The sequence below is a fragment of the Solanum tuberosum genome, unplaced genomic scaffold (assembly GCF_000226075.1).
Source record: "Solanum tuberosum cultivar DM 1-3 516 R44 unplaced genomic scaffold, SolTub_3.0 scf00202, whole genome shotgun sequence".
Lineage (NCBI taxonomy): Eukaryota > Viridiplantae > Streptophyta > Magnoliopsida > Solanales > Solanaceae > Solanum > Solanum tuberosum.
Genome location: NW_006239128.1, coordinates 110,209 through 130,050, shown reverse-complemented (window position 1 = coordinate 130,050; position 19,842 = coordinate 110,209). Strand labels below are relative to the sequence as shown.

General features: G+C 33.0%; 2 protein-coding genes and 1 non-coding gene across 3 annotated transcripts in view; 1 reads left to right on the top strand and 2 right to left on the bottom strand.

Annotated features, from left to right (window-relative positions):
• Positions 1 to 2,009: 2,009 nt before the first annotated feature.
• On the bottom strand, positions 2,010 to 2,082 carry TRNAK-CUU (transfer RNA lysine (anticodon CUU)). Its single transcript has one exon. It is a non-coding gene; the product is annotated as a tRNA-Lys (tRNA).
• Positions 2,083 to 7,998: 5,916 nt separating this feature from the next.
• Positions 7,999 to 14,631, top strand: LOC102580775 (probable apyrase 7). Its single transcript, XM_006355584.2, has 3 exons — positions 7,999 to 8,253; positions 10,624 to 12,782; positions 13,683 to 14,631. The coding sequence occupies exons 2-3, from the start codon at positions 10,790 to 10,792 to the stop codon at positions 13,988 to 13,990; spliced, it is 2,301 nt and encodes a 766-aa protein (XP_006355646.1). The 5' UTR covers positions 7,999 to 8,253; positions 10,624 to 10,789; the 3' UTR covers positions 13,991 to 14,631.
• A 243-nt stretch (positions 14,632 to 14,874) lies between these two features.
• LOC102580208 (multiple inositol polyphosphate phosphatase 1-like) overlaps positions 14,875 to 19,842 on the bottom strand; it is an 8,622-nt gene continuing 3,654 nt past the window's right edge. Inside the window, exons 4-11 of the mRNA XM_006355583.2 lie at positions 19,043 to 19,201; positions 17,577 to 17,717; positions 17,414 to 17,470; positions 16,941 to 17,079; positions 16,242 to 16,346; positions 15,970 to 16,160; positions 15,421 to 15,462; positions 14,875 to 15,337 (exon numbers count right to left, since the gene is read on the bottom strand). Coding sequence (XP_006355645.1) covers positions 15,176 to 15,337; positions 15,421 to 15,462; positions 15,970 to 16,160; positions 16,242 to 16,346; positions 16,941 to 17,079; positions 17,414 to 17,470; positions 17,577 to 17,717; positions 19,043 to 19,201 — 996 coding nt within the window. The 3' untranslated portion in view covers positions 14,875 to 15,175. The remainder of the gene's footprint in view (positions 15,338 to 15,420; positions 15,463 to 15,969; positions 16,161 to 16,241; positions 16,347 to 16,940; positions 17,080 to 17,413; positions 17,471 to 17,576; positions 17,718 to 19,042; positions 19,202 to 19,842) is intronic.

The window sequence follows — 19,842 nt, the reverse complement described above, 5'->3', positions numbered from 1 at the left end:
TTGTAGGCTTATGATTCTTTGTGTTATCGTGTTAGTTGCTATATTTTTCCGATTCAGCTCGATTTTGAAGTTTATCGATTTGATTATTGGTTATCTATTTGTAGACTTACAATCACATTGTAGAGTAATCAAAAGTTTGAGACTCCCTGAAATAAAAGTATGAAACTAAACCTTAAGTCAATGACTTCATATACAAAATGATATAAATATAATTATTTTATTTACTATCGAGTTATCAGTTAACACATTAAGAAAAAATCTCAATTTGTAAAGAATTGATAACCCAATAATAATTTTTAAAAAATGTTATTGAAATCATTAAACCAATAACGTATTATCGATAAATCAATAACTATTGTTCGATTCGAATTATCAATTTCGAACAACTATTCTACATTGTTTTATTCTTTTTTGTATTTAGATTTGAGATACTTGATTCATTTTTCGAAAACAACCTCTCTATTCTATAAGATAATGATAAAATTTATGTACACTCATCAAACTCGACTGGTAGAATTTTATTAAATATGTTGTTGAAAAAAAAAAGGGAAAAAGACAAAGAGGGATGGAGCCCATGGGCCATGGGAAGAATTTATCAGCTGACAAGAGAATCTGTGGTGGCTGGAATAAGGGAACTTTGAATGTTACCATTTGTGTGTAACAACTAACATGTACTCTCATGTTTACATCTTATTTGAAATTTTTTTACCTATTGTATTGTATTACTATTATTATTTCAAAATGAGTTCAACTAATATACATCGATGATAATTACGTGAAAGGCTTAGTTTACTTTCGTTTAAAACGATAAATCTTAATTGCTGAATATACAACATTACAAATATCAATCTTCTGCCTTTTGAAAATAAAGGCAAATTTAACCCCATTTAATAACGTTAAAGGTATATTTGACTCCAATTATTAACCACGGAATAAATTTGTTCCATTTCGCATATTTCAAAAATAAATTTGACTTTTTTACCCTTTTTTTTTTACAACCTCCCACTTGTGTGAGAAATAATGATTTAGGTGGACTGGCTCAATAGGTATGGAGCATGGTTGGCCACTGCAACACTCTTGACTAAATCCAATCTTGCCGACGACTAATTTCATAAATAGTTATTTTTTTCATTTTTAATTTTTTTTTTATGTTAGGAAGTTATTAAATTATCTTTTACAAATAAGAAAATTAATTTTGTTTTTTCCTTAATTTCTTTTTTGTTGTCTCGAAAGTTAGTTAACTCCTAGTATAATTAAGTAACTTTACGCTTTGATGGAATATGGAGATTTAAGTGGCTATTTTCATAATTAGGAAGTGTCTATACATAAATGTACAACAAAATTGGCTGAGAAACGTAATACGTATTACACAAGTATAATTGATCAACATGATATATCATACATGTAAGCATGCATGATTTTGTCACCACGCCTGATGAATTAATACGACAGTCAGCACATACGACACTTGTCATTGCACATGATGAGTTAGCATGATACATGTCCCACGTCTAAGATGTGTCGCATATGCACGAGAGGAACAACCTTCTATTACACACGTCACGCTTGTGCAATCATTCTCCATCTACAAATAGCTCGTTATGACTTCATTGTTATACATCAATTCTATAAAGTGGTCTTAAAAAAATTTAACCTTCTCACCACTGTAATTCACGGTTATTCTTGTTAAGTATCGAGAGAAAGAAATATACAATGCAAAGGATAAAAAATAATTTCTAAAACTAAGAATATAAAGTAGTCTTAAAAAACATGTCCTCTCACAACTATAATTCAAGGTTATTCTCATCAAGTAGCGAGACAAAAAAAAAAACAATGTGAAGGATAAAAATCAATTTTCAAAAACTAGAAAGTTCAATAATTCAAGGTTATTCTCATCAAGTAGCGGGACAAAAAAAACAATGTAAAAGATAAAAATCAATTTCCAAAAACTAGAAAGTTCAATCATTTTCGTTGAATACCTTATGTGAAGGGGAAAAAAGAAAAAATTGCGCCCACCGTGGGGCTCGAACCCACGACCACAAGGTTAAGAGCCTTGCGCTCTACCAACTGAGCTAGACGGGCTAATTATTAAATTTAACTAATACATGTTAGTTAATAAAGATTCAACTGGCAAGAGAATGTTTTTTTAAACTTTATTATTTTTATGCTCTGCATAAGTTTCCACAATAATGAAGTTGTAAATAAGTTTACCAATGGCATTGAAGGAGAAAAGTCTTTTAGGGGGATTGATTGAACTTAGAAGGAAGGAAATTTCATGGACAAGAATAATGGTGTATTCTAAAGTAAAAAAATATTGTATTTTTTTCTGTTTCAATTTATGTGATTATATTTATTGGATACGAAATTTAGAAAAGGAGCAAATTTTTGAAATGTGTGGTCTAAAACAAGCTACAATAATAATATATCTAGTGTAAAATTTCACATGTGGGGCTGGAAAAAGGTAATGCGTACGCACAGACCTTACTCCTATCTTGGAAGGTACATAGGTTGTCTCCAATAGACCTCCAGCTCAAGAAAATGCATAACAAAGAATTCGAAAAAAGAAAAAAAGTGAAAATGGTCAAAAGTAGGTTATTCTATATATAATAAGCTAGAATGCAAAGAGAATGCAGAGATATCTATATATAATAAGCTACAATGCAAAGATTTTTATAGTATTTAGTTACATTGTAACTATCTTGTTAGCTTTCAACCAAAAGGAGTACTTCATTTAAAAAGATTTTTATATCTATTCAGTTACATTATAACTATCTTGTTAGCTTTCAACCAAAAGGAGTAAAAAACATTAAGTGATACTTGAAGTTGTCCTAGATTTTCAAAAAGACACCTTAACTTTGTGTGCGTCCTATTACCCCATAAAACATTCAAAATCACAATAAATACACATTTTTTACACAATATTTCCACTTTGGACAAAAATATCCTCCCAATATGCATATTTTTTTAAACAAAAAGTGGGACCCATTATTGATGTATTGAAGGATGCTTTGGTAATTTTCCTATGATGAATTCGTTTTGTTTGTTGTTTAATTTTTTTTAAATAATTGTATAAAATATTATAAATCACAATAATTATTTACTTAAATATTCAAAAGTTATAAAAATATATAAAAGATCTGATTGACTCTTCAAATTTTACCGGTGACACATAAATTGGGACAAATGAAATAATATATATTATTTGAAAATTTCTTAGAAAGTACTATAAATTACAGTAATTAACAGCTAGAAATATTTCAAAGACAAAAAAAATTGATTGAATCTCAAAAATTTTTTAGTACTACAAAAATTGAGAAAGAAGAAATGACCTCTATTATTTGAAAATCACGAAAAAGTATTACAAATCATACAATAAGAATTAACAATTTAAAATTTTAAAAGACTTTAATGCTTTATACTTATTCTATTTCCACTTAGGACAAAAATATCCTCCCAATATGCATATTTTTTTAAACAAAAAGTGGGACCCATTATTGATGTATTGAAGGATGCTTTGGTAATTTTCCTATGATGAATTCGTTTTGTTTGTTGTTTATTTTTTTAAAAATAATTGTATAAAATATTATAAATCACAATAATTATTTACTTAAATATTCAAAAGATATAAAAATATGTAAAAGATCTGATTAACTCTTCAAATTTTATCGGTGACACATAAATTGGACAAATGAAATAATATATATTATTTGAAAATTACTTAGAAAGTACAATAATTTACAGTAATTAACAATAGAATATTTTAAAGACAAAAAAATTGTTGAATCTCGAAATTTTATTATAAAAGACATCAATTTTTTTTTACCATAGTTAACAATATTTAAAAATTTAAACTATTTTAAATTAATATTAAAGTTTGATTAACTCTTTAATTTTGTCTTTGTCACATAAATTGAAACAAAAAATGATACATATTGGGCCCGTGCTAGCACGGGCTCCGATGTCTAGTAGTCTTATAGATGTCAATCATCTTATGAATAGAATGATTATTTTGAAATTAATTGTTTTTGAATATTTTATATAAATATGATATTTTTAGAGGATTGATTAAAAATAAAGGGTGTCATTATAAACAACAAATTTCAAGTCGAAAAAAATAGTACTCCATCAAGACATGAAAATTGAGCGACAAATGTAATAATATATTTGATTCAAAGTATAATGAATGTCCCAATCTTTATAATAATACTTAATTTTTTCAATAATAATATAAACTTTATAAGTTGAACTTGAATTCGATTTAGATTCAAAAGTACGAGTAGCTTGATTTTGAATCTCCATTATGAACTTAAATTTGAATTATTTCTCAGGAACACTTGAATAATTGCCACAAATAATGAATATAGAGTTTACGATAAGTAATTTGATCTTGAACACTTTGGTTGATTTTCTTTCGTTTTCACACTTAAAACTTGATTGCTTGAATTTGTAGAAATATTTGGTTTTTATATATCCACAAGCTCTTTCTTGGTTCTTGTTCTTAATTTCAATCATTTTACGAGTTACAACTTACAAGGACCATATTTATATTTTTACAGAAGAATATGTGATTTGATTAGTCGATTTAAATTGACTAATTAATCATATTTCTCTGATGACAAGCTCCAATTTTCATTAGCTAAAACATGTCATCTACATACATAACATTATATTATTTCATTTATTTGACTTGAATGGCCACATTATTTTGAACTATTATCTTGAAGTTGATGTAGTCTAAATTATTTTATGAATTTAAATTTTTTTAAAATTTAATGATCATAATTCATAGCTATATAAATTCGAAGAGAGCAATCGGACAAAGTCAATTACCCGGTCAAGGACTGGAGTAGACAAAACTAAATTATGTTTGGATGGTTATTACGTATTATTTCATAATATATTTTATTATATCATATTATGTTATAGATCGTACGTTCTATATCGTTATATAATATCACACACAAAAAATTTGACTGATAAAAGAAAAGTAGAGTACGGAGGTAGAATTACTATAAGAAGGTAAGGTAAAGTTGTATACAATAAGATTATTAAATAATAAGTAAAGATAAAATAATAAGGTAACGACATGATCACACTAAATCGGTCGTTACACAAAATGGAACTTTTCGTTGTTACCCAACGATGGATTTAAACGAAACGATACGATACTATAAAATTAATGTAACAATCAAAACAAATATTGTATTTAAACTAACAATACAAACACACTGAGTAACAACCGGATAGGTGTTAGAGAGAAAGAGAACAACAATATGAATTATAATGGAATAGTTGAGATTTCTCCACCTTTTTGTAAAAGTCTTGGGTTCAAGCTCTTGGGAACGAAAAAAATTGTGTTAAGAGCATCGATTCTCGAAAATAAACATTATGTACAAATCTAAATTTAATTATATCTTTTTAAGAAAATAAACAGTGTCTTGGAGTGTCGGTCCAATTATAACATCACCAACAACAAAGATTGAAAAGTATTTCAATGTGTTCCACTTCTTTTTAATTTGACAAATGGAAAATTCACTTTTGAGAAAAGTGGAGCTCATCGATTATTGCTACCACAAGCTAAGCACGCACATCACGAAAAGGGCAAAACAATATAATGTTCTTACCAATTTTACCAAAGTCCTTTCTCGCGTAAAAGCGATCAGAATTCGAACATGCCGCATTTTACTGGGAAGGATCGATCCAGTAAAATAAAGCTAAGAGACTAACATCGATTGTGATGTCGTGGTGAAACTATTTTATTTTACTATTTTTGAACGGATCCTACAATGCGCAATTCAAACAAAGTGTTACTCTTTCTGTTCAACTGTAACTGTCCACTATTGATTTGGTACACACAGGGACGGACCCACATAGAGTTCATCGGGTGCTCTAGCACCCATTAATCTCGTCTCAAAATATATATATCTAAGTAGAAATTAAGAGGTACTTGTGAGTATATAAAGCACCTAATGAATAAATGATCTAACAGGTCCATTAGCTCTTGGTGGGTGCTTAAGGCTCTTTTGGTGTTGTTGACCCTGGGTTCGAATTTAATATGTTTTTTTTTTACATTTTTTATTCCGTCACTTTCAAAGTACCGACAACCTTAGAATCCTAGATCCGCGAGTAACATTACTATATTAATCCTAGATCCGCCACTGAGTACACACCTTAAGAAATAATAAATAATAGGAGTAACATTGCTATATTACTATTTGAATATATTAAATTTAATACTTTGGTGTGAAGGATAACTTCAAATAGTCATGGGATTAAATTATAGTGTTACTTAATTTGTTGTTTGGTTGGCAAGTCCGGAATAACTTATTCGGAGATTAATAATTAGTACCGAGTCCCTTCCCTTGGGTGGTATAGTAATCCCGACATAAAATGACTAAATGACAAAAATATCCCTTTAAACACTTTTTATACATTACTTTTCATATTCATGAAGGATATTTTTGTAAACATATATATTGTTCTTAAGATTTATTATTTTCAATACAACAAATCAAACACTCAATAAAAAATAATCTTAGTATAACTTATCCCATCATAACTAATTTCATCATAACTTATCTCATCATAACTTGAATTCAAACCAAACGAATCCTGAAAAATGTTTTAAATATTATTTGGCCAGAAAATTTAATTATTTTTTTTTAAAAATAAAATAAATTGATGTTTTTTTTCATTTTTTTTAGTTAAAAGGTATTAAAATTAAAAGGGTAAAAATATTTAAAAAGGTAAAATAACATAGATAAAATATAATTTTGGCCAAATTTTCTGGTCAAAAAGATTTTTCCAAATATTAAATAGTAGGAGTACTTAATAGCAACATTAAAAAATATAAAATGATAACTACACTAATTTGGAATTATTTCCCTTAATTTTGGCAAAACACTGACAATTAACGTCATAAAGCAATGGATTAGTGCCTAGTGGCCAAATAGACAACTGACAAAACTGCTAACTGCCAAATTCAAAACGCATGACTTATCTGTAAAAAAAAAAAAAAAAAAGTAATGGATTTTTGCCTAATTCGGAAACGACGACATTTTGTAGACTCAAATTGTCTCTTGATATTTATTTTTCGAGATTCAAATTATATAGTTAATATTAGGGAGAATTAGGAAACACTCTTGGATTGATTGTGAGAGAGAATTTTTTCCGATTACTTCACTCTTACTAGAGAATTTGAGAAAGATGAGATAATTGATGTCTTCAAATTTGAAGCAATGACTAATTATCGATTCATCTTGAATTTGTGATATTAAAGGTAAGTCAGGAATAACTAAAAACAAAATCAATTGATGTGAACTAACAAACACATACTATTTTAATTATTTTTTCTTAACTAACACAAAGGAAATGCTCAATTTTGTCTTCATACTATTTAAAATTACTGAATTTCATTTTTTTTGTTAATTTATACGAATTGTTTCATATGAATTATATTAGTCCTTTATTATTAAAAGACTTTATTTCGAAATATGTAAATCTATATGTTTAAATTTCTCGTAGAAAATAAATTCAAATTACCCATCGATATTGACATTTCGTGATGGTTTTTAAAAATACATTCGAATCAAAATTTTATTATGATGAATAAAAAGAATGAAACATTTTTTCTTATTATAATAAGAAAGAGATCAATTTTCATAAAAAAAATTAGACGGGATAAAAGTAATTTTTTTGTGAAACAAAGAAGGTGTTTCATATTTGACCACGAAAATTTAATATTATTCATTTTATTTGAAATTTTAAAAGTTGGGAATTTGATTATCATTTTTGGAAGAATATTAAAAATTGAATATATTTTTTCTAATCTAATAACTGAAAAAATCAACCAATTTAATTAATTTACCTAAAACATACTATCCAATATAATAACTTTTAAAATTTTATGGCCAAATGCTTGATTTTCATATATATATTTTTAATTTTACATATGAAAAATGAAAAATATAATAAACTGAAATTGTATTTGAACTTTTGGTGTAGTGCTTAGTGAAACTTACGACCCTTTCAGTAGAGAGAGAAATAGAGAGAGAAAGGTAAGAAGTAAGAAGAGGATGGTGGAGTCGTTCAAACGCGGAAGACTCAGTTTGTTGCTAAATTCTTCTCTAATCTCCATTTAGATCTGCTTCATTTTCACTTCTTCTTCACGATCTCGGCGTAACTGAAGGCCACAGCAAAACGATTCACACTCCGTTCTACTGCACCGACGTTTTTCTTCTTCTTCACCGATCCGTGAGTTATTTTTACTGATTTTCATATGCATTTTTGTGAATTTATCTACTGGTTTGATTTGATTTAAGGATTTGTAACTTTCGCGATTGCTTATTACTATGATTTAGTGATTTTGGTTGAAGATCTAGTTATTGAATGCTGATTTTTTGTAACACCGTTCGACTAAAGAGTTTATGTCATTTTAACAACGGAAAAAAACTGTGATTGATCTACTCTCATGTAGTGTATAATTGTATGATTTTGTTTCGAACAGATTAAGAAGGAATTAGTATCCGGTTTTACACTGAAAATTGAATGTGCTGATTGAATTTTCAGTTTATCTAATGCTGATTTTTTAGTAACTCCGTTTGCCTAAAAAAATAAAATAATGGCATTTTAACTACAAAAATCTGTGGTTATTCTACTCTCATGTAGTGTATAATTGTATAAAAAAATAAATTCGAACAGATTAAGGAATCAGTATCTGGATTTACACTGAAAATTGAATGTGTTGATTGAATTTCAGTTTATCTAATGCTGATTTTTTAGTAACTCCGTTTGCCTATAAAAATAGTGGCATTTTAACTTTAAAAAAAACTGTGTTTATTCTACTGTCATGTAGTGTATAATTGTATAAATTTTGTTTTGAAGAGATTCAGGAATCAGTATCTGGATTTACACTGAAAAATGAATGTGCTGATTGAGTTTTCAGTTTATCCAATGCTGGATTTCAGTACTCCGTTCGCCTAAAAGAATAATAATAATTGCATATTAACTACAAAAAAATTGTGATTGTCCTACTTTTATGTAGTATTTTTTTTTTTACATAAGGTACTGTACTTTTATGTAGTATATTAATGTATAAGAAACTAATATTCGGATTCATACTGATTGAATTTTCAGTTGTCCATTGTTACGGAAGATCTAGTTATTGAATACTGGATAACTTGATAATGGCATTTTAACTACAAAAAACTGTGATTATCCTACTCTCATGCAGTGTATAATTGTATGAATTTTGTTTTGAACAGATTAAGAAGGAATCAGTACCGGATATACACTGAAAATTGAATGTGCTGATTGTATTTACAGTTTATCTAATACTGATTTTCTTGTAACTTCATTAGCCTAAAATAGTTAATGTCATTTTCACTACAAAATGTGATTATTCTACTATCATATGCATACGTGTATAATTTTTTTTCTGAACAGATTAAGAAAGAATCAGTATCTGGATTACACTGAAAATTGAATGTGCTGATTGAATTTTCAGTTGTTCATTGTTACAGAAGATATAGTTTCTAGTGCTGATATTTTTTTTTCACACTTCATTGTGTCCTAAAGAATAATGGCATTTTAACTACAAAAAATTGTGATTATCCTATTTTCAGGAAGTATATATATGTATAAATTTTATTTCGAACAGATTAAGAGATCAGTATCCGAATTCACACTGAAAATTGAATGTGCTAATTGATTTCCTTTCTTTTTGAGTAACTTTTTACTGCTACCGTTGATTGTTGGATGTGTTGAAAACTCTTGTAAGTTTAGCCTCGGTAAATTGGTGAAAAGAATGTGAATTACATTTGGATTAGGGGGTGGGTGGGGGTTGGGGTCTCAGTGAGCGAATTTGAATAATGATGTAAATATTAACTTGTGTATGCTATAAGAAGCCTGCGACTGACGTGATGAGTGGTATTGTATGTTCAATTCATTTGATCCATCAGTAGTGGCATGCTTATTATCTTATAACTCCGTATACGTAAAATATTTTATATTCTAGAGTAAAACTCTAGGATGAATGAAGGTGGAGATATTTCAGTTGACCAAGTCTTAGTCCCATACTAGTTGGGGTGGGTATATAAATCCTCCTCTTATATCTATTCCGCACTATTATATAAAACAACAAAAAAATTGGAAGATTCATGATATCATGGCTGTTGATACATTAGTTATCAATTAACCATCACCCTTCCCCTTTTAATTGGACATGAGGCTGGCTATGCAAAGGTCATATAGGTAGAGTTAAGCCAGTGACATCCATAGACCATAAATATGACTGATATTTGAACTTCTGGAATATCCATAAGAACATTCTGTGTTAGTGACTTAGTGCATTAACTATAAACTAAGCATGTACTTTTATGATGATGGATCTTTTTGTCTCATCTCATCTTTAGTTGAGTTGCATCACGTATGATGAACTTCATTGGGTACATACTAACGTAATTACTAAAGTCATACTGTAGCATGTTCTAGCTAGACCGAAGAGTGACCTCTGGATATCTATGGTTTTAGCTCCTCTTTAGTTCTCCTTACTATTACACCATGTTCAAATGATTTTGATTTGTTTTTAATATTTGCTTGTTCCTTTTGGGATAATCCCTGCAGGGTACTTCTCCTTTACAGGTGCAATTAGTGTATCATTTGCTATGCTTACAAGACTTATCTACTGTATAATGATAGTCAATGAGCTTTTCATGTACAAATGGAAGAATGGACTAGAAAACTCTGGTGTGAAGGGTAACTTTGCGTAGAACTTGTAATCTCTGCAAGGATGCTGCTTAACAAAGTTACAGAAATTGTTTCTGCTGCAGTGGCTCGTTTCTCGACCCCAAAGACATCTAACAGTCCATATCCATCATCGGGATTACCACCTCTTCCAGGTTCACTTAATGTTTCCAGCTTAGATCAGAAGAACAAGTTGAGACTTTCCTCCTCCCTTCAAGATCTTTCTGCATACCGGCGCCTTGATCTGGAAGATGGTGGTCCTAACCCTGAAATAGAGAGGGATTCAACTAATTTAAAACGGCTGAATCTTTTCAAGAGAGAAAATTTGGGTACAAGCTTCTCCAAGGTGAAGGGAACACCGACAGTCACTTCTGCACGAACAAAATGGACGCGAGTTATCTTTGTTCTCCTGTGCTTGCTATTGGTTGCGTTTCTCCTATATGTGATGTTTTTCCATTTTAACTTATTCAGTAGAGACTCAAAGTATTATGTTGTGCTTGATTGTGGCAGCACTGGGACTCGTGTTTATGTATATCAAGCATCCCCTAACTATGTAAAAGATAACGATCTCCCTATTGTATTGAGATCACTTCCAGAGAGTTTCCAAAGAAACTCAAGATTACAGAGTGGACGGGCTTATAACAGAATGGAGACAGAACCCGGATTTGACAAGTTGGTGCACAACACGTCTGGCTTGAAAAGAGCAATCAAGCCACTAATAAAATGGGCAGCAAAGCAAATCCCTAGGCATGCACATAAAACTACTTATCTCTATCTTCATGCTACGGCTGGGGTCCGCAGGCTGCCAAATTCAGACTCGGAATGGCTTCTTAACAATGCTTGGTCCATTCTGAAAAGTTCTCCTTTTTTATGCAAGAGGGAATGGGTCAAAACTATCACGGGCATGGAGGAAGCTTATTTTGGATGGATAGCTATGAATTATCATACTGGTATATTGGGAGCAAAACCTAAAAAGGGAACATTTGGTGCACTTGACTTAGGCGGCTCATCACTGCAGGTTACTTTTGAGAGCAAGGAAAGTCTCCCTGACGAAACTAGTTTAGAACTGAATATTGGCGCCGTTAATCATCATCTTACTGCTTATTCCTTAGAAGGATATGGCCTGAATGATGCTTTTGACAAGTCTGTAGTTCAACTTCTCAAAAGGCTTCCCAAGATCAGTGATGCAGATCTCACCAGTGGAAACATTGAGATCAAGCATCCATGTCTGAATTCTGGTTACAAGGAGCAATATATCTGTACTCATTGTGTTTCCCTATACCAAGAAGGTGGCAATCCTTCTAGTGGGAGAGAAGTTGCAAGTAAAGAGGGAAAGCCCGGAGTTCGCGTTCAGCTGGTTGGAGACCCAAAATGGGAAGAATGCAGTTCACTTGCAAAATTTGCTGTTAATTTGTCTGAATGGTCTAACAAAAGTTCAGGAATTGATTGTGAGTTGCAGCCCTGTGCTCTTGCAGAAAATCTTCCTCGTCCCTTTGGCCAGTTCTATGCTATGTCTGGTTTCTTTGTGGTATATCGTTTTTTCAACTTGACCCCTGATGCTGCGCTGGATGATGTATTAGAAAAGGGTCGGGAATTTTGTGATAAGACTTGGGATGTTGCAAAGACTAGTGTTGCACCTCAGCCTTTCATAGAACAGTATTGCTTCAGGGCACCATATATTGTCTCTTTGCTGAGAGAAGGCTTGCACATTACTGATAGTCAAGTAACCATTGGTTCCGGAAGTATTACTTGGACACTAGGTGTTGCGCTGTCGGAAGCTGGAAAGGCAGTTTCAACTGGGGCGGAACTTATTAGTTACAAGCTATTGCTCATGAAGATGCACCCAGCTGTTGTTTTTGCTATTTTGTTTGCTTCATTAGCTGTTCTTCTTTGTACATTATCATGTGTTGGCAAGTGGATGCCCAGGTTCTTCCGTAGGGCATATCTTCCCCTTTTCAGGAATAATAATGCTTCATCCACATCTATAATCAACATTCCAGCACCTTTCAATTTCAAGCGGTGGAGTCCTGTTATAACAGGTAATTTCTTCTGAAAAGCATGTGTACTGTGCTATTCTAGTTTAGAATATGTTGAATGCTGCCTTCGTTAGGGAAATTAAAAAAAAAGAATTTAATTGCTTTTTCTTCTGATAGTTGATCTCTTTGGGGTATCTGATAATGCACTAATAATATTTATGGACTGGAATATTGCTTGCATGCTATACACAAATCAAAAACATCTTTACGCTGTTATGCATGTTCACCTCTGTGCCATTTTTATCTGTTTATTGGAAATTTTTTATACTAAAACTTGGTACTTTTTTATTACTAGTATTCATTTCGAAGTCTAATTTGGAGAAAATATGATGGTTTCACTGAATTAAAAAAAGAGCAAATTTTCTTATGAAGTCACACCAAACAACACAGCAATCGTTTCTTTATCGGTTGTCAATGCAGCTCGAGGGCTAGTAATGGATCTAGATTTCAGATCAATGTAGTATCTAATAGTCATATTAGGACTTCAACGTAGTGTAGTTGAATGGAAGTTGTTATGCTTCTTTCATAGCCAGTTTCCTCAACTTATGATCTTTTCTTGCTGCCATATAAATTATAATGTCATCTTCTAAAGGAGCAATTCTGATTTAACCATTAATATTGACTCAGAAGATTACCTTTTGGCAACTAGAAGTAATGATTGTGGTGATATTATGATATTAAAGTGAGAAGATAACACCAGTTGTTGAGTTATGTTTATCAATACACACTTGTGATGCTGTCTCGTTATTTAATATTGAAACTTTGCTTGGTAAAAAAAAAAGTAGAAAAAAGGACACCATGGTTGTAACACTATATAGTTCTCTGTTGTAACTTCTACTGCAGTTCCTATCAGCACTATTTCTCTTATATCCTTCTTAGATCGTGCCAATTTTGTCTTTTCAGGTGAAGGAAGAGTGAAGATGCCACTCAGTCCAACAATTGCTAATACTCAACAGAGACCATTTGACACTGTGCATTGTTTTGGTGGCAACGGTATCCAGCTTGCTGAATCTTCCTTATACTCATCGTCTAGTAGTGTAGCGCACAGTTTTTCATCAGGTAGCTTGGGGCAGATGCAATATGAAAGTAGTACCACAGGTTCCTTCTGGTCACCACACAGAAGCCAACAACGTCTCCAGAGCAGGAGATCCCAATCACGAGAAGATCTCATTTCTTCACTGTCTACCGAAGTGCCCTTGCCAAAGGTCTAAATATGATGGTAATATTTATTTCAGAAGAGAAAATCATAGGGCTGATGATTTCTAATGCTCATTACCCAAATGGCAAATTACCATCGACTATGAATCTCATGACATATGCCTTTCCTGTGTTCTCACCATAATGAGACCTATGGAAAGCTTATTCATCCGACATTACATAACATAGATTCATAACACGGATATTATCAGTCAAGAAAAGTCTGGCATCGTTAATCAAGGCAGCTGTGCAGAACAACAGAGAACTTTTTATCACGTGGAGCTTGAGAGAGATTTGCCTCCTGTGAATACTAGGGGTTCTGCCTGCAATTCCAATTTGATAGTCCAAAGTTTCACAATGGTCTGATGGGAGTGATGCAATTGCATTCTGCAGGAACCATGGGTGGTTGTGATGAGGTTACCGGCTTGTAAATGGTCAAATTGGTAGACCTCAGGTTGGTTAGGTTAGCTCGAGATTTTGGTAACTCGTTCTCTTGTCCTACTTGACACATTATACGATCCCTTGATTCTTTTATACTACCCATTATTTCTGATTTAATGTTATTTAGATAATCCCACATCTTCAGAAACTACATAGATAAGTATAATGTTTGGTAGAATCCAAAACCTGCAGGCTATTGTAAATGGTTTGCATAGCAGCTGCTGCTCTCATTTTATTATAACTCTTCAAGATCTGCAAAATTGTGCAAGTAAGCTTATTAATTAACATATGATGTGTCGTACGCCAACTAAGTGCTTGGTTAAGAGTTGATTCAAAGTTGTCGATAAGCACCAAATTCTGAAAAGAACACTAAGGTGTTTGAAGTTAAATTTATAGATAAATCGTTACGTGTTTGGATAGAAGTACTTGAACCAATAATAAACTAGTGGACTGCAGATTCTTTGGGCTCCAAAATATCCTCAGTTATTTTGCATTAACATTAGCAGTCATACATAAAACATACGAAACGCAGAAAAACAAACTGAGCAATAGATTTGCAGATGTAATAACTACAGGTATTAATTCTCGTTTTGTCTACCCTATGGTTAAACCAGCCACCAGAAAGAAAAAAAACTTGATAATACAAGATACATTTTCCAAACAAAATTGTATCTCACACCAGGGCACTTGTTGGTTGCTGGCTGAATCAGGATCATAAAACACACGGTGAACGAAAAGAAAGAAACCGTGTAAAGATGTTATAGCTCAACCTTCTGGGCGGGTGTATCAGCATTCCTCGGTGAGAAAATCCAACCAAACATTTGCGAGAACATACCGGGGGCAGAATCCTTTTTTTGTTCCAAATTCACATTGCAAAGAGCGCTGTAGTCATGTTTCAAGTGAGGAGCAGCTATTCTTTCCTGGAGGAAGGCATTTATGACATGTAAGAGATGGTCGACGTCACACTAAATTGTATCATCTGGTCAAATGTAAGAAGTCGTACCTTAAATACTTCAAATGGGCAAGAATCTGAGCCATTGCAACCCTATGAACATACAGAAATAGAAGCATCAAAAGATTAGAAAGGAAGAATAATAATTGACAGCAGAAAAATTTGTGGATGTAAATTTGTGCCCATTGCGGTACAGGTAGCCATTTTGCGAGTGTTCATCCTGACAAGCGACATCATTCCCAATTAGAAGTTAGTGAAGAAAATGCATGAAATGTGGTGACTCCTAAGAACCCCTAAAAAAAGAATGCTAAACTAAAACATGAGTATATTGCGGGCTGTCCGCACAAACTAGTGAGATTTGTGTACTTCCTGGGATTAGTTCGGGGACAAAAAAGTAAGTTGCAACTTCAGAGAACTTTCATGAATTTGTAACTTCACTGTTGGCAAAACCTCTTTTAAGTTGGAAGTAAGGACATCACAGCCGGTGAGTCCTTTTTCAGAAGTTAAAAATGAGAAGTAAAGGGAGAACCTTGAAGACCGGTAATAACTGATGTATGATCCCAAAGCAAGGACCACGGATGCTGGAATCAGAAAACTTACTGGTATTGGAATGGGCCGTTCATTGTGCAGCACTTTAACAAAATACTTGCTTGAGTTGTCTGACACACAGCTGTAAAGGACTAGCATGTTATTTCCAGCAAAAGGTGCCACCATATTTCCCCGCCAGTTTCTTGTTTTAGGAGGCTTAGGAGGGTATTGCAATGTCTGCTCTCTTTGTATTAGTTCAAATTCTGAAACATTCAAGTGCATAAAATTGATTAAGAAACCGGAGGTAGTAGAGCTTAAAACCATCTTATTGTATGAACACTCACCAGATTCTTCAAGAAAGAGTCCGATCAAGCATGAAAAAGGAAGCAGAGTTTCTGCATGAGCAAAACGTAGTCTTGCTTTTTCATAGCTCCCGGGAGCATATCCTTCTAATGGAGGAGAAATCACATAAAACAAGAGCACCAGATATCAAATTTCCACCTCTAAAGAGATTAAATTCCATAGAAGATATGAATAGGCAAAACAAAAACGATCTTGAGAAAAAAAGATACTCATTACTAACAATAACGGTAATCAAGTAATTGGTGCAACAAAGTCTCCACTCCCTACACTTATCTAACAGTCTCCTAGATAGCAATTGAAAAGGACAGCTTACTAAGAGAGTAATGGAATATGGACAAAATTTATAAGTTCGCAGGTTATATGAGATCTATATGACATATAACGAAGTGGGCCTGGTCTTTCTTTACAAGAAGAGAAATACTTCCCCTACTTGGCCTCCATTTGATAAGGAGAGGAATAATCTCCTCTCCATCTCTAGCAACTCTTTTTGATTGAGTACAACTCCAAGGATTAAGGAGTTCACTTCACTTTTTTCGAATTATTTCTTCCTCTTAAATCTTGTCGTATGAGGAAGGTAAGGGAAATAAGCTATCAATGGACCATAGTGAACAACCATCTGAACCCCTGCAACCCTCCAAGGAAAAAACAAAACGAGATAATGCTACTTCAATTGACATTACCTTCTTTAGCCTTAATTGCCTGTTCCATGGATTGAATTACATCCTCAAGTAGCGGCACTCCCATTCGGTAATTTAGTGAATTACCATAGCCCTTTAGTATGAATAACTCCAAATCGTCGGCCCATTCCAGCAAAGAAACCTAAATGATAACTTGTCAATAAGGATGGTTTGAAACAACAAGGCTTCAAATTCCTATGCCAATGACAAAATGCAGATACTTTGTACACCAGAAAAAAAAAATTGTAATAGGGGTTGACTACTTTTAATCAAACATCAATCAAATTAGCTTAATCATGCATCCCGTCCCAATTTTCCCAGTTATGACCTAAGAAAAACAAAGGAGAGCTCCTTACAACACAGGAACCAAAACTAATTGACTAGCAAAACCTAGGAACATATAAGCCCCTGCTCACTTTCCCTTCTGTTTATTAAGTTCATGAGGAACCATGGAAAAAGGGATTAACTCAAAATACCTCTGCTGGGCTGAATAGACTGCAAGCTTGATTGGTGATGTTCAACAGTGAAGCTTCCTGTTGGAGCAGTCAATTAAAAACAAATTACTATCCTCAGATCTAAATAAACAAATAAAATGTTGAAGATAGTTTTGCACCACTGGAACACTAGTGCAATACTAACCTGTTTGCATAAAAACCATAGAGAAGATACATCCTGTTTTGTAAAATTAAGCCCGTATTGCTTCACTAGTTCATGAGTAATTTCATCTAATACAGGTTCTTTGAGCTTCTTTACAGTTGGTTCCTGACTTTTCCTAAAATCCTGTCACCAGAAAGAACTGTCATGTAAACTATCTTTCTAAGTCATCTCACAAATCAAATAGTAGTGTGTGTATCTGCATATAGAGAAAGGATCCAAATCAGCAGTAAGGCAAGCAGGTGCAGGAGAAACAAAAAATGCTGGGAGAGGGAAGTTCGGATACACAACGTGCTATTTAGGAAAATAATGAATATTCAAGATCTTTGATGCAAGATACCTCGTTGACCCATCTGAATTAGGACATATCTGACGCCTAAGTCATAAATATTCCCTTAAAGACTTCCCTGTTTCAATTTTTAAATTGGTAAGACACCCTAAGGTCGTAGCACTTTATCTATCAACAAAGCCAAGATTGCACTTTATACTGGGCAAGTATCTCCTGGTGATTCCCAGGGATGAACTTTTTAAGTTGTTCATATCACTTTGGACAACTAGCAGCTCAAAATCTGGATAAGGATTCACTGTTATCTTTCCCATGGTTTTTATTATTTTGAGAAAGGCCATGGTTCTTATTTATCATGAAAAGGATGTTTCCCGTGGTTCTTCCTTTCTACTTCTTCCATCTCAGATAGTCGTTGCCTAGTTTAACTAGAGAGGAGATCCTACAGGAATTAATAAGGGGATATGCTCAAAACAAGGTTTAGTAGAGGGTACACTCAAAATAATGATTGTAATGAGAGAAAGGTATTTTCTCAAAAAATGCATGTCTGATCAAAGTTGACATTCTCTAGAGTTTTCATTTATGTGCTGCTTATTTCAAAGAGATGGGAACTTAGTCGGTTAAGGAAAAAGGTCATGTCAATTGGAAAAGATAGACCACTAGTTTCTGCTGAAAACCATTCTTAGTGCTGAAATTCCAACAATGCCACTAGGCTTAGCAAAGTAATAAGGAACTTAAAATCTGTTGCTATATGTCAGCACTCTCTATGCATGATCATGTTGATTGCATTTATCTGAAGTATAGATGATTGGGACTGGGTTACTAGTATGAATAAAAGTTATGTAATAGCCAGTGAACAATGACTGGGACCCAAACAGACTGATTATCATCATCAACTTCACTCCTTTTGAAGTCAAAATGCAAAAAAAAAAAAAAAAAACAGCTAAGAAAATGGGCCTCTGATGGTCATGATCAAATTAATCTGAATTTAGAAGCTGAAATATTTTGTATTCTGAGTTTCTCAGTGCACTAGATTCCAGGTTTGATGTACTTGCATCAGAAAATGAAGTCTCAATTAATAAGGAAAACCTCAATAACCTACCAACTGCAAATTAATTTTGATTTAAGCTACATAAAGACTGCCACCAAATAAATTTTGCAAGCATACCTTGTAGCTTTGACAACAATCATGAAATCTCAAAACTGTATCACTTGCACGGCTTTCACTTGTAACAGCAAAAGCTCGATAACCTCCTGGTCCAAGCTTCCCTTTTCCACTAAACAGACCCATGCCAAATGCCACAGCGCTAGCTGATGCCCGAGGAACCTATTAATGTCACTATCATTGTCAAAAGTCATGGCTAGTGATGAGTTAACAAGAAGCAGCGACAGAATCAGAGGACTTGTAGTTATAATGAAGAAGGCAATGCCAATAAGTTCAATAGTCTTGCAAGGATCCCAAAGCAGCAGAATCCTTTGATGCATCATTTAATGAAAAAATGAGCATGTGCTTTGGTTGAGTGTGATTCTCAAAGCATTGTGAGGCAATGCTATAACAAAATCTTCTGACACTTCTATTGGGAAAGGCATCCAGATGCAAAAAAGTTTCTATAGGATTTCCATGCTATTTGTTTATTTGGTGGATGCATAGTCATACACGTGTGCACATATTTTCCACCATAAATAAAGATACCATAACGAAGTAACAACGTACAAGTCACAGAATCACAGTTTTCAAAACTGTGGTATTAGAAGTTCGAATCCAGTGGCCTCTAGCTATTACTGCGAGTCAGATTTTGCTCTCCCTGATTAACTAAGTAAAAAATAAATGGCTCCTTAACTATAAGCCTTTGATAAGTAAAGGCTCCTTAACGACATTATCATGTTGACAAATTTTTTCCATTCCCATTAACTGCAATGATTCGAGAATTTTCCGCAATGAAAGGTAAAATATCTGTCCCCCCCACC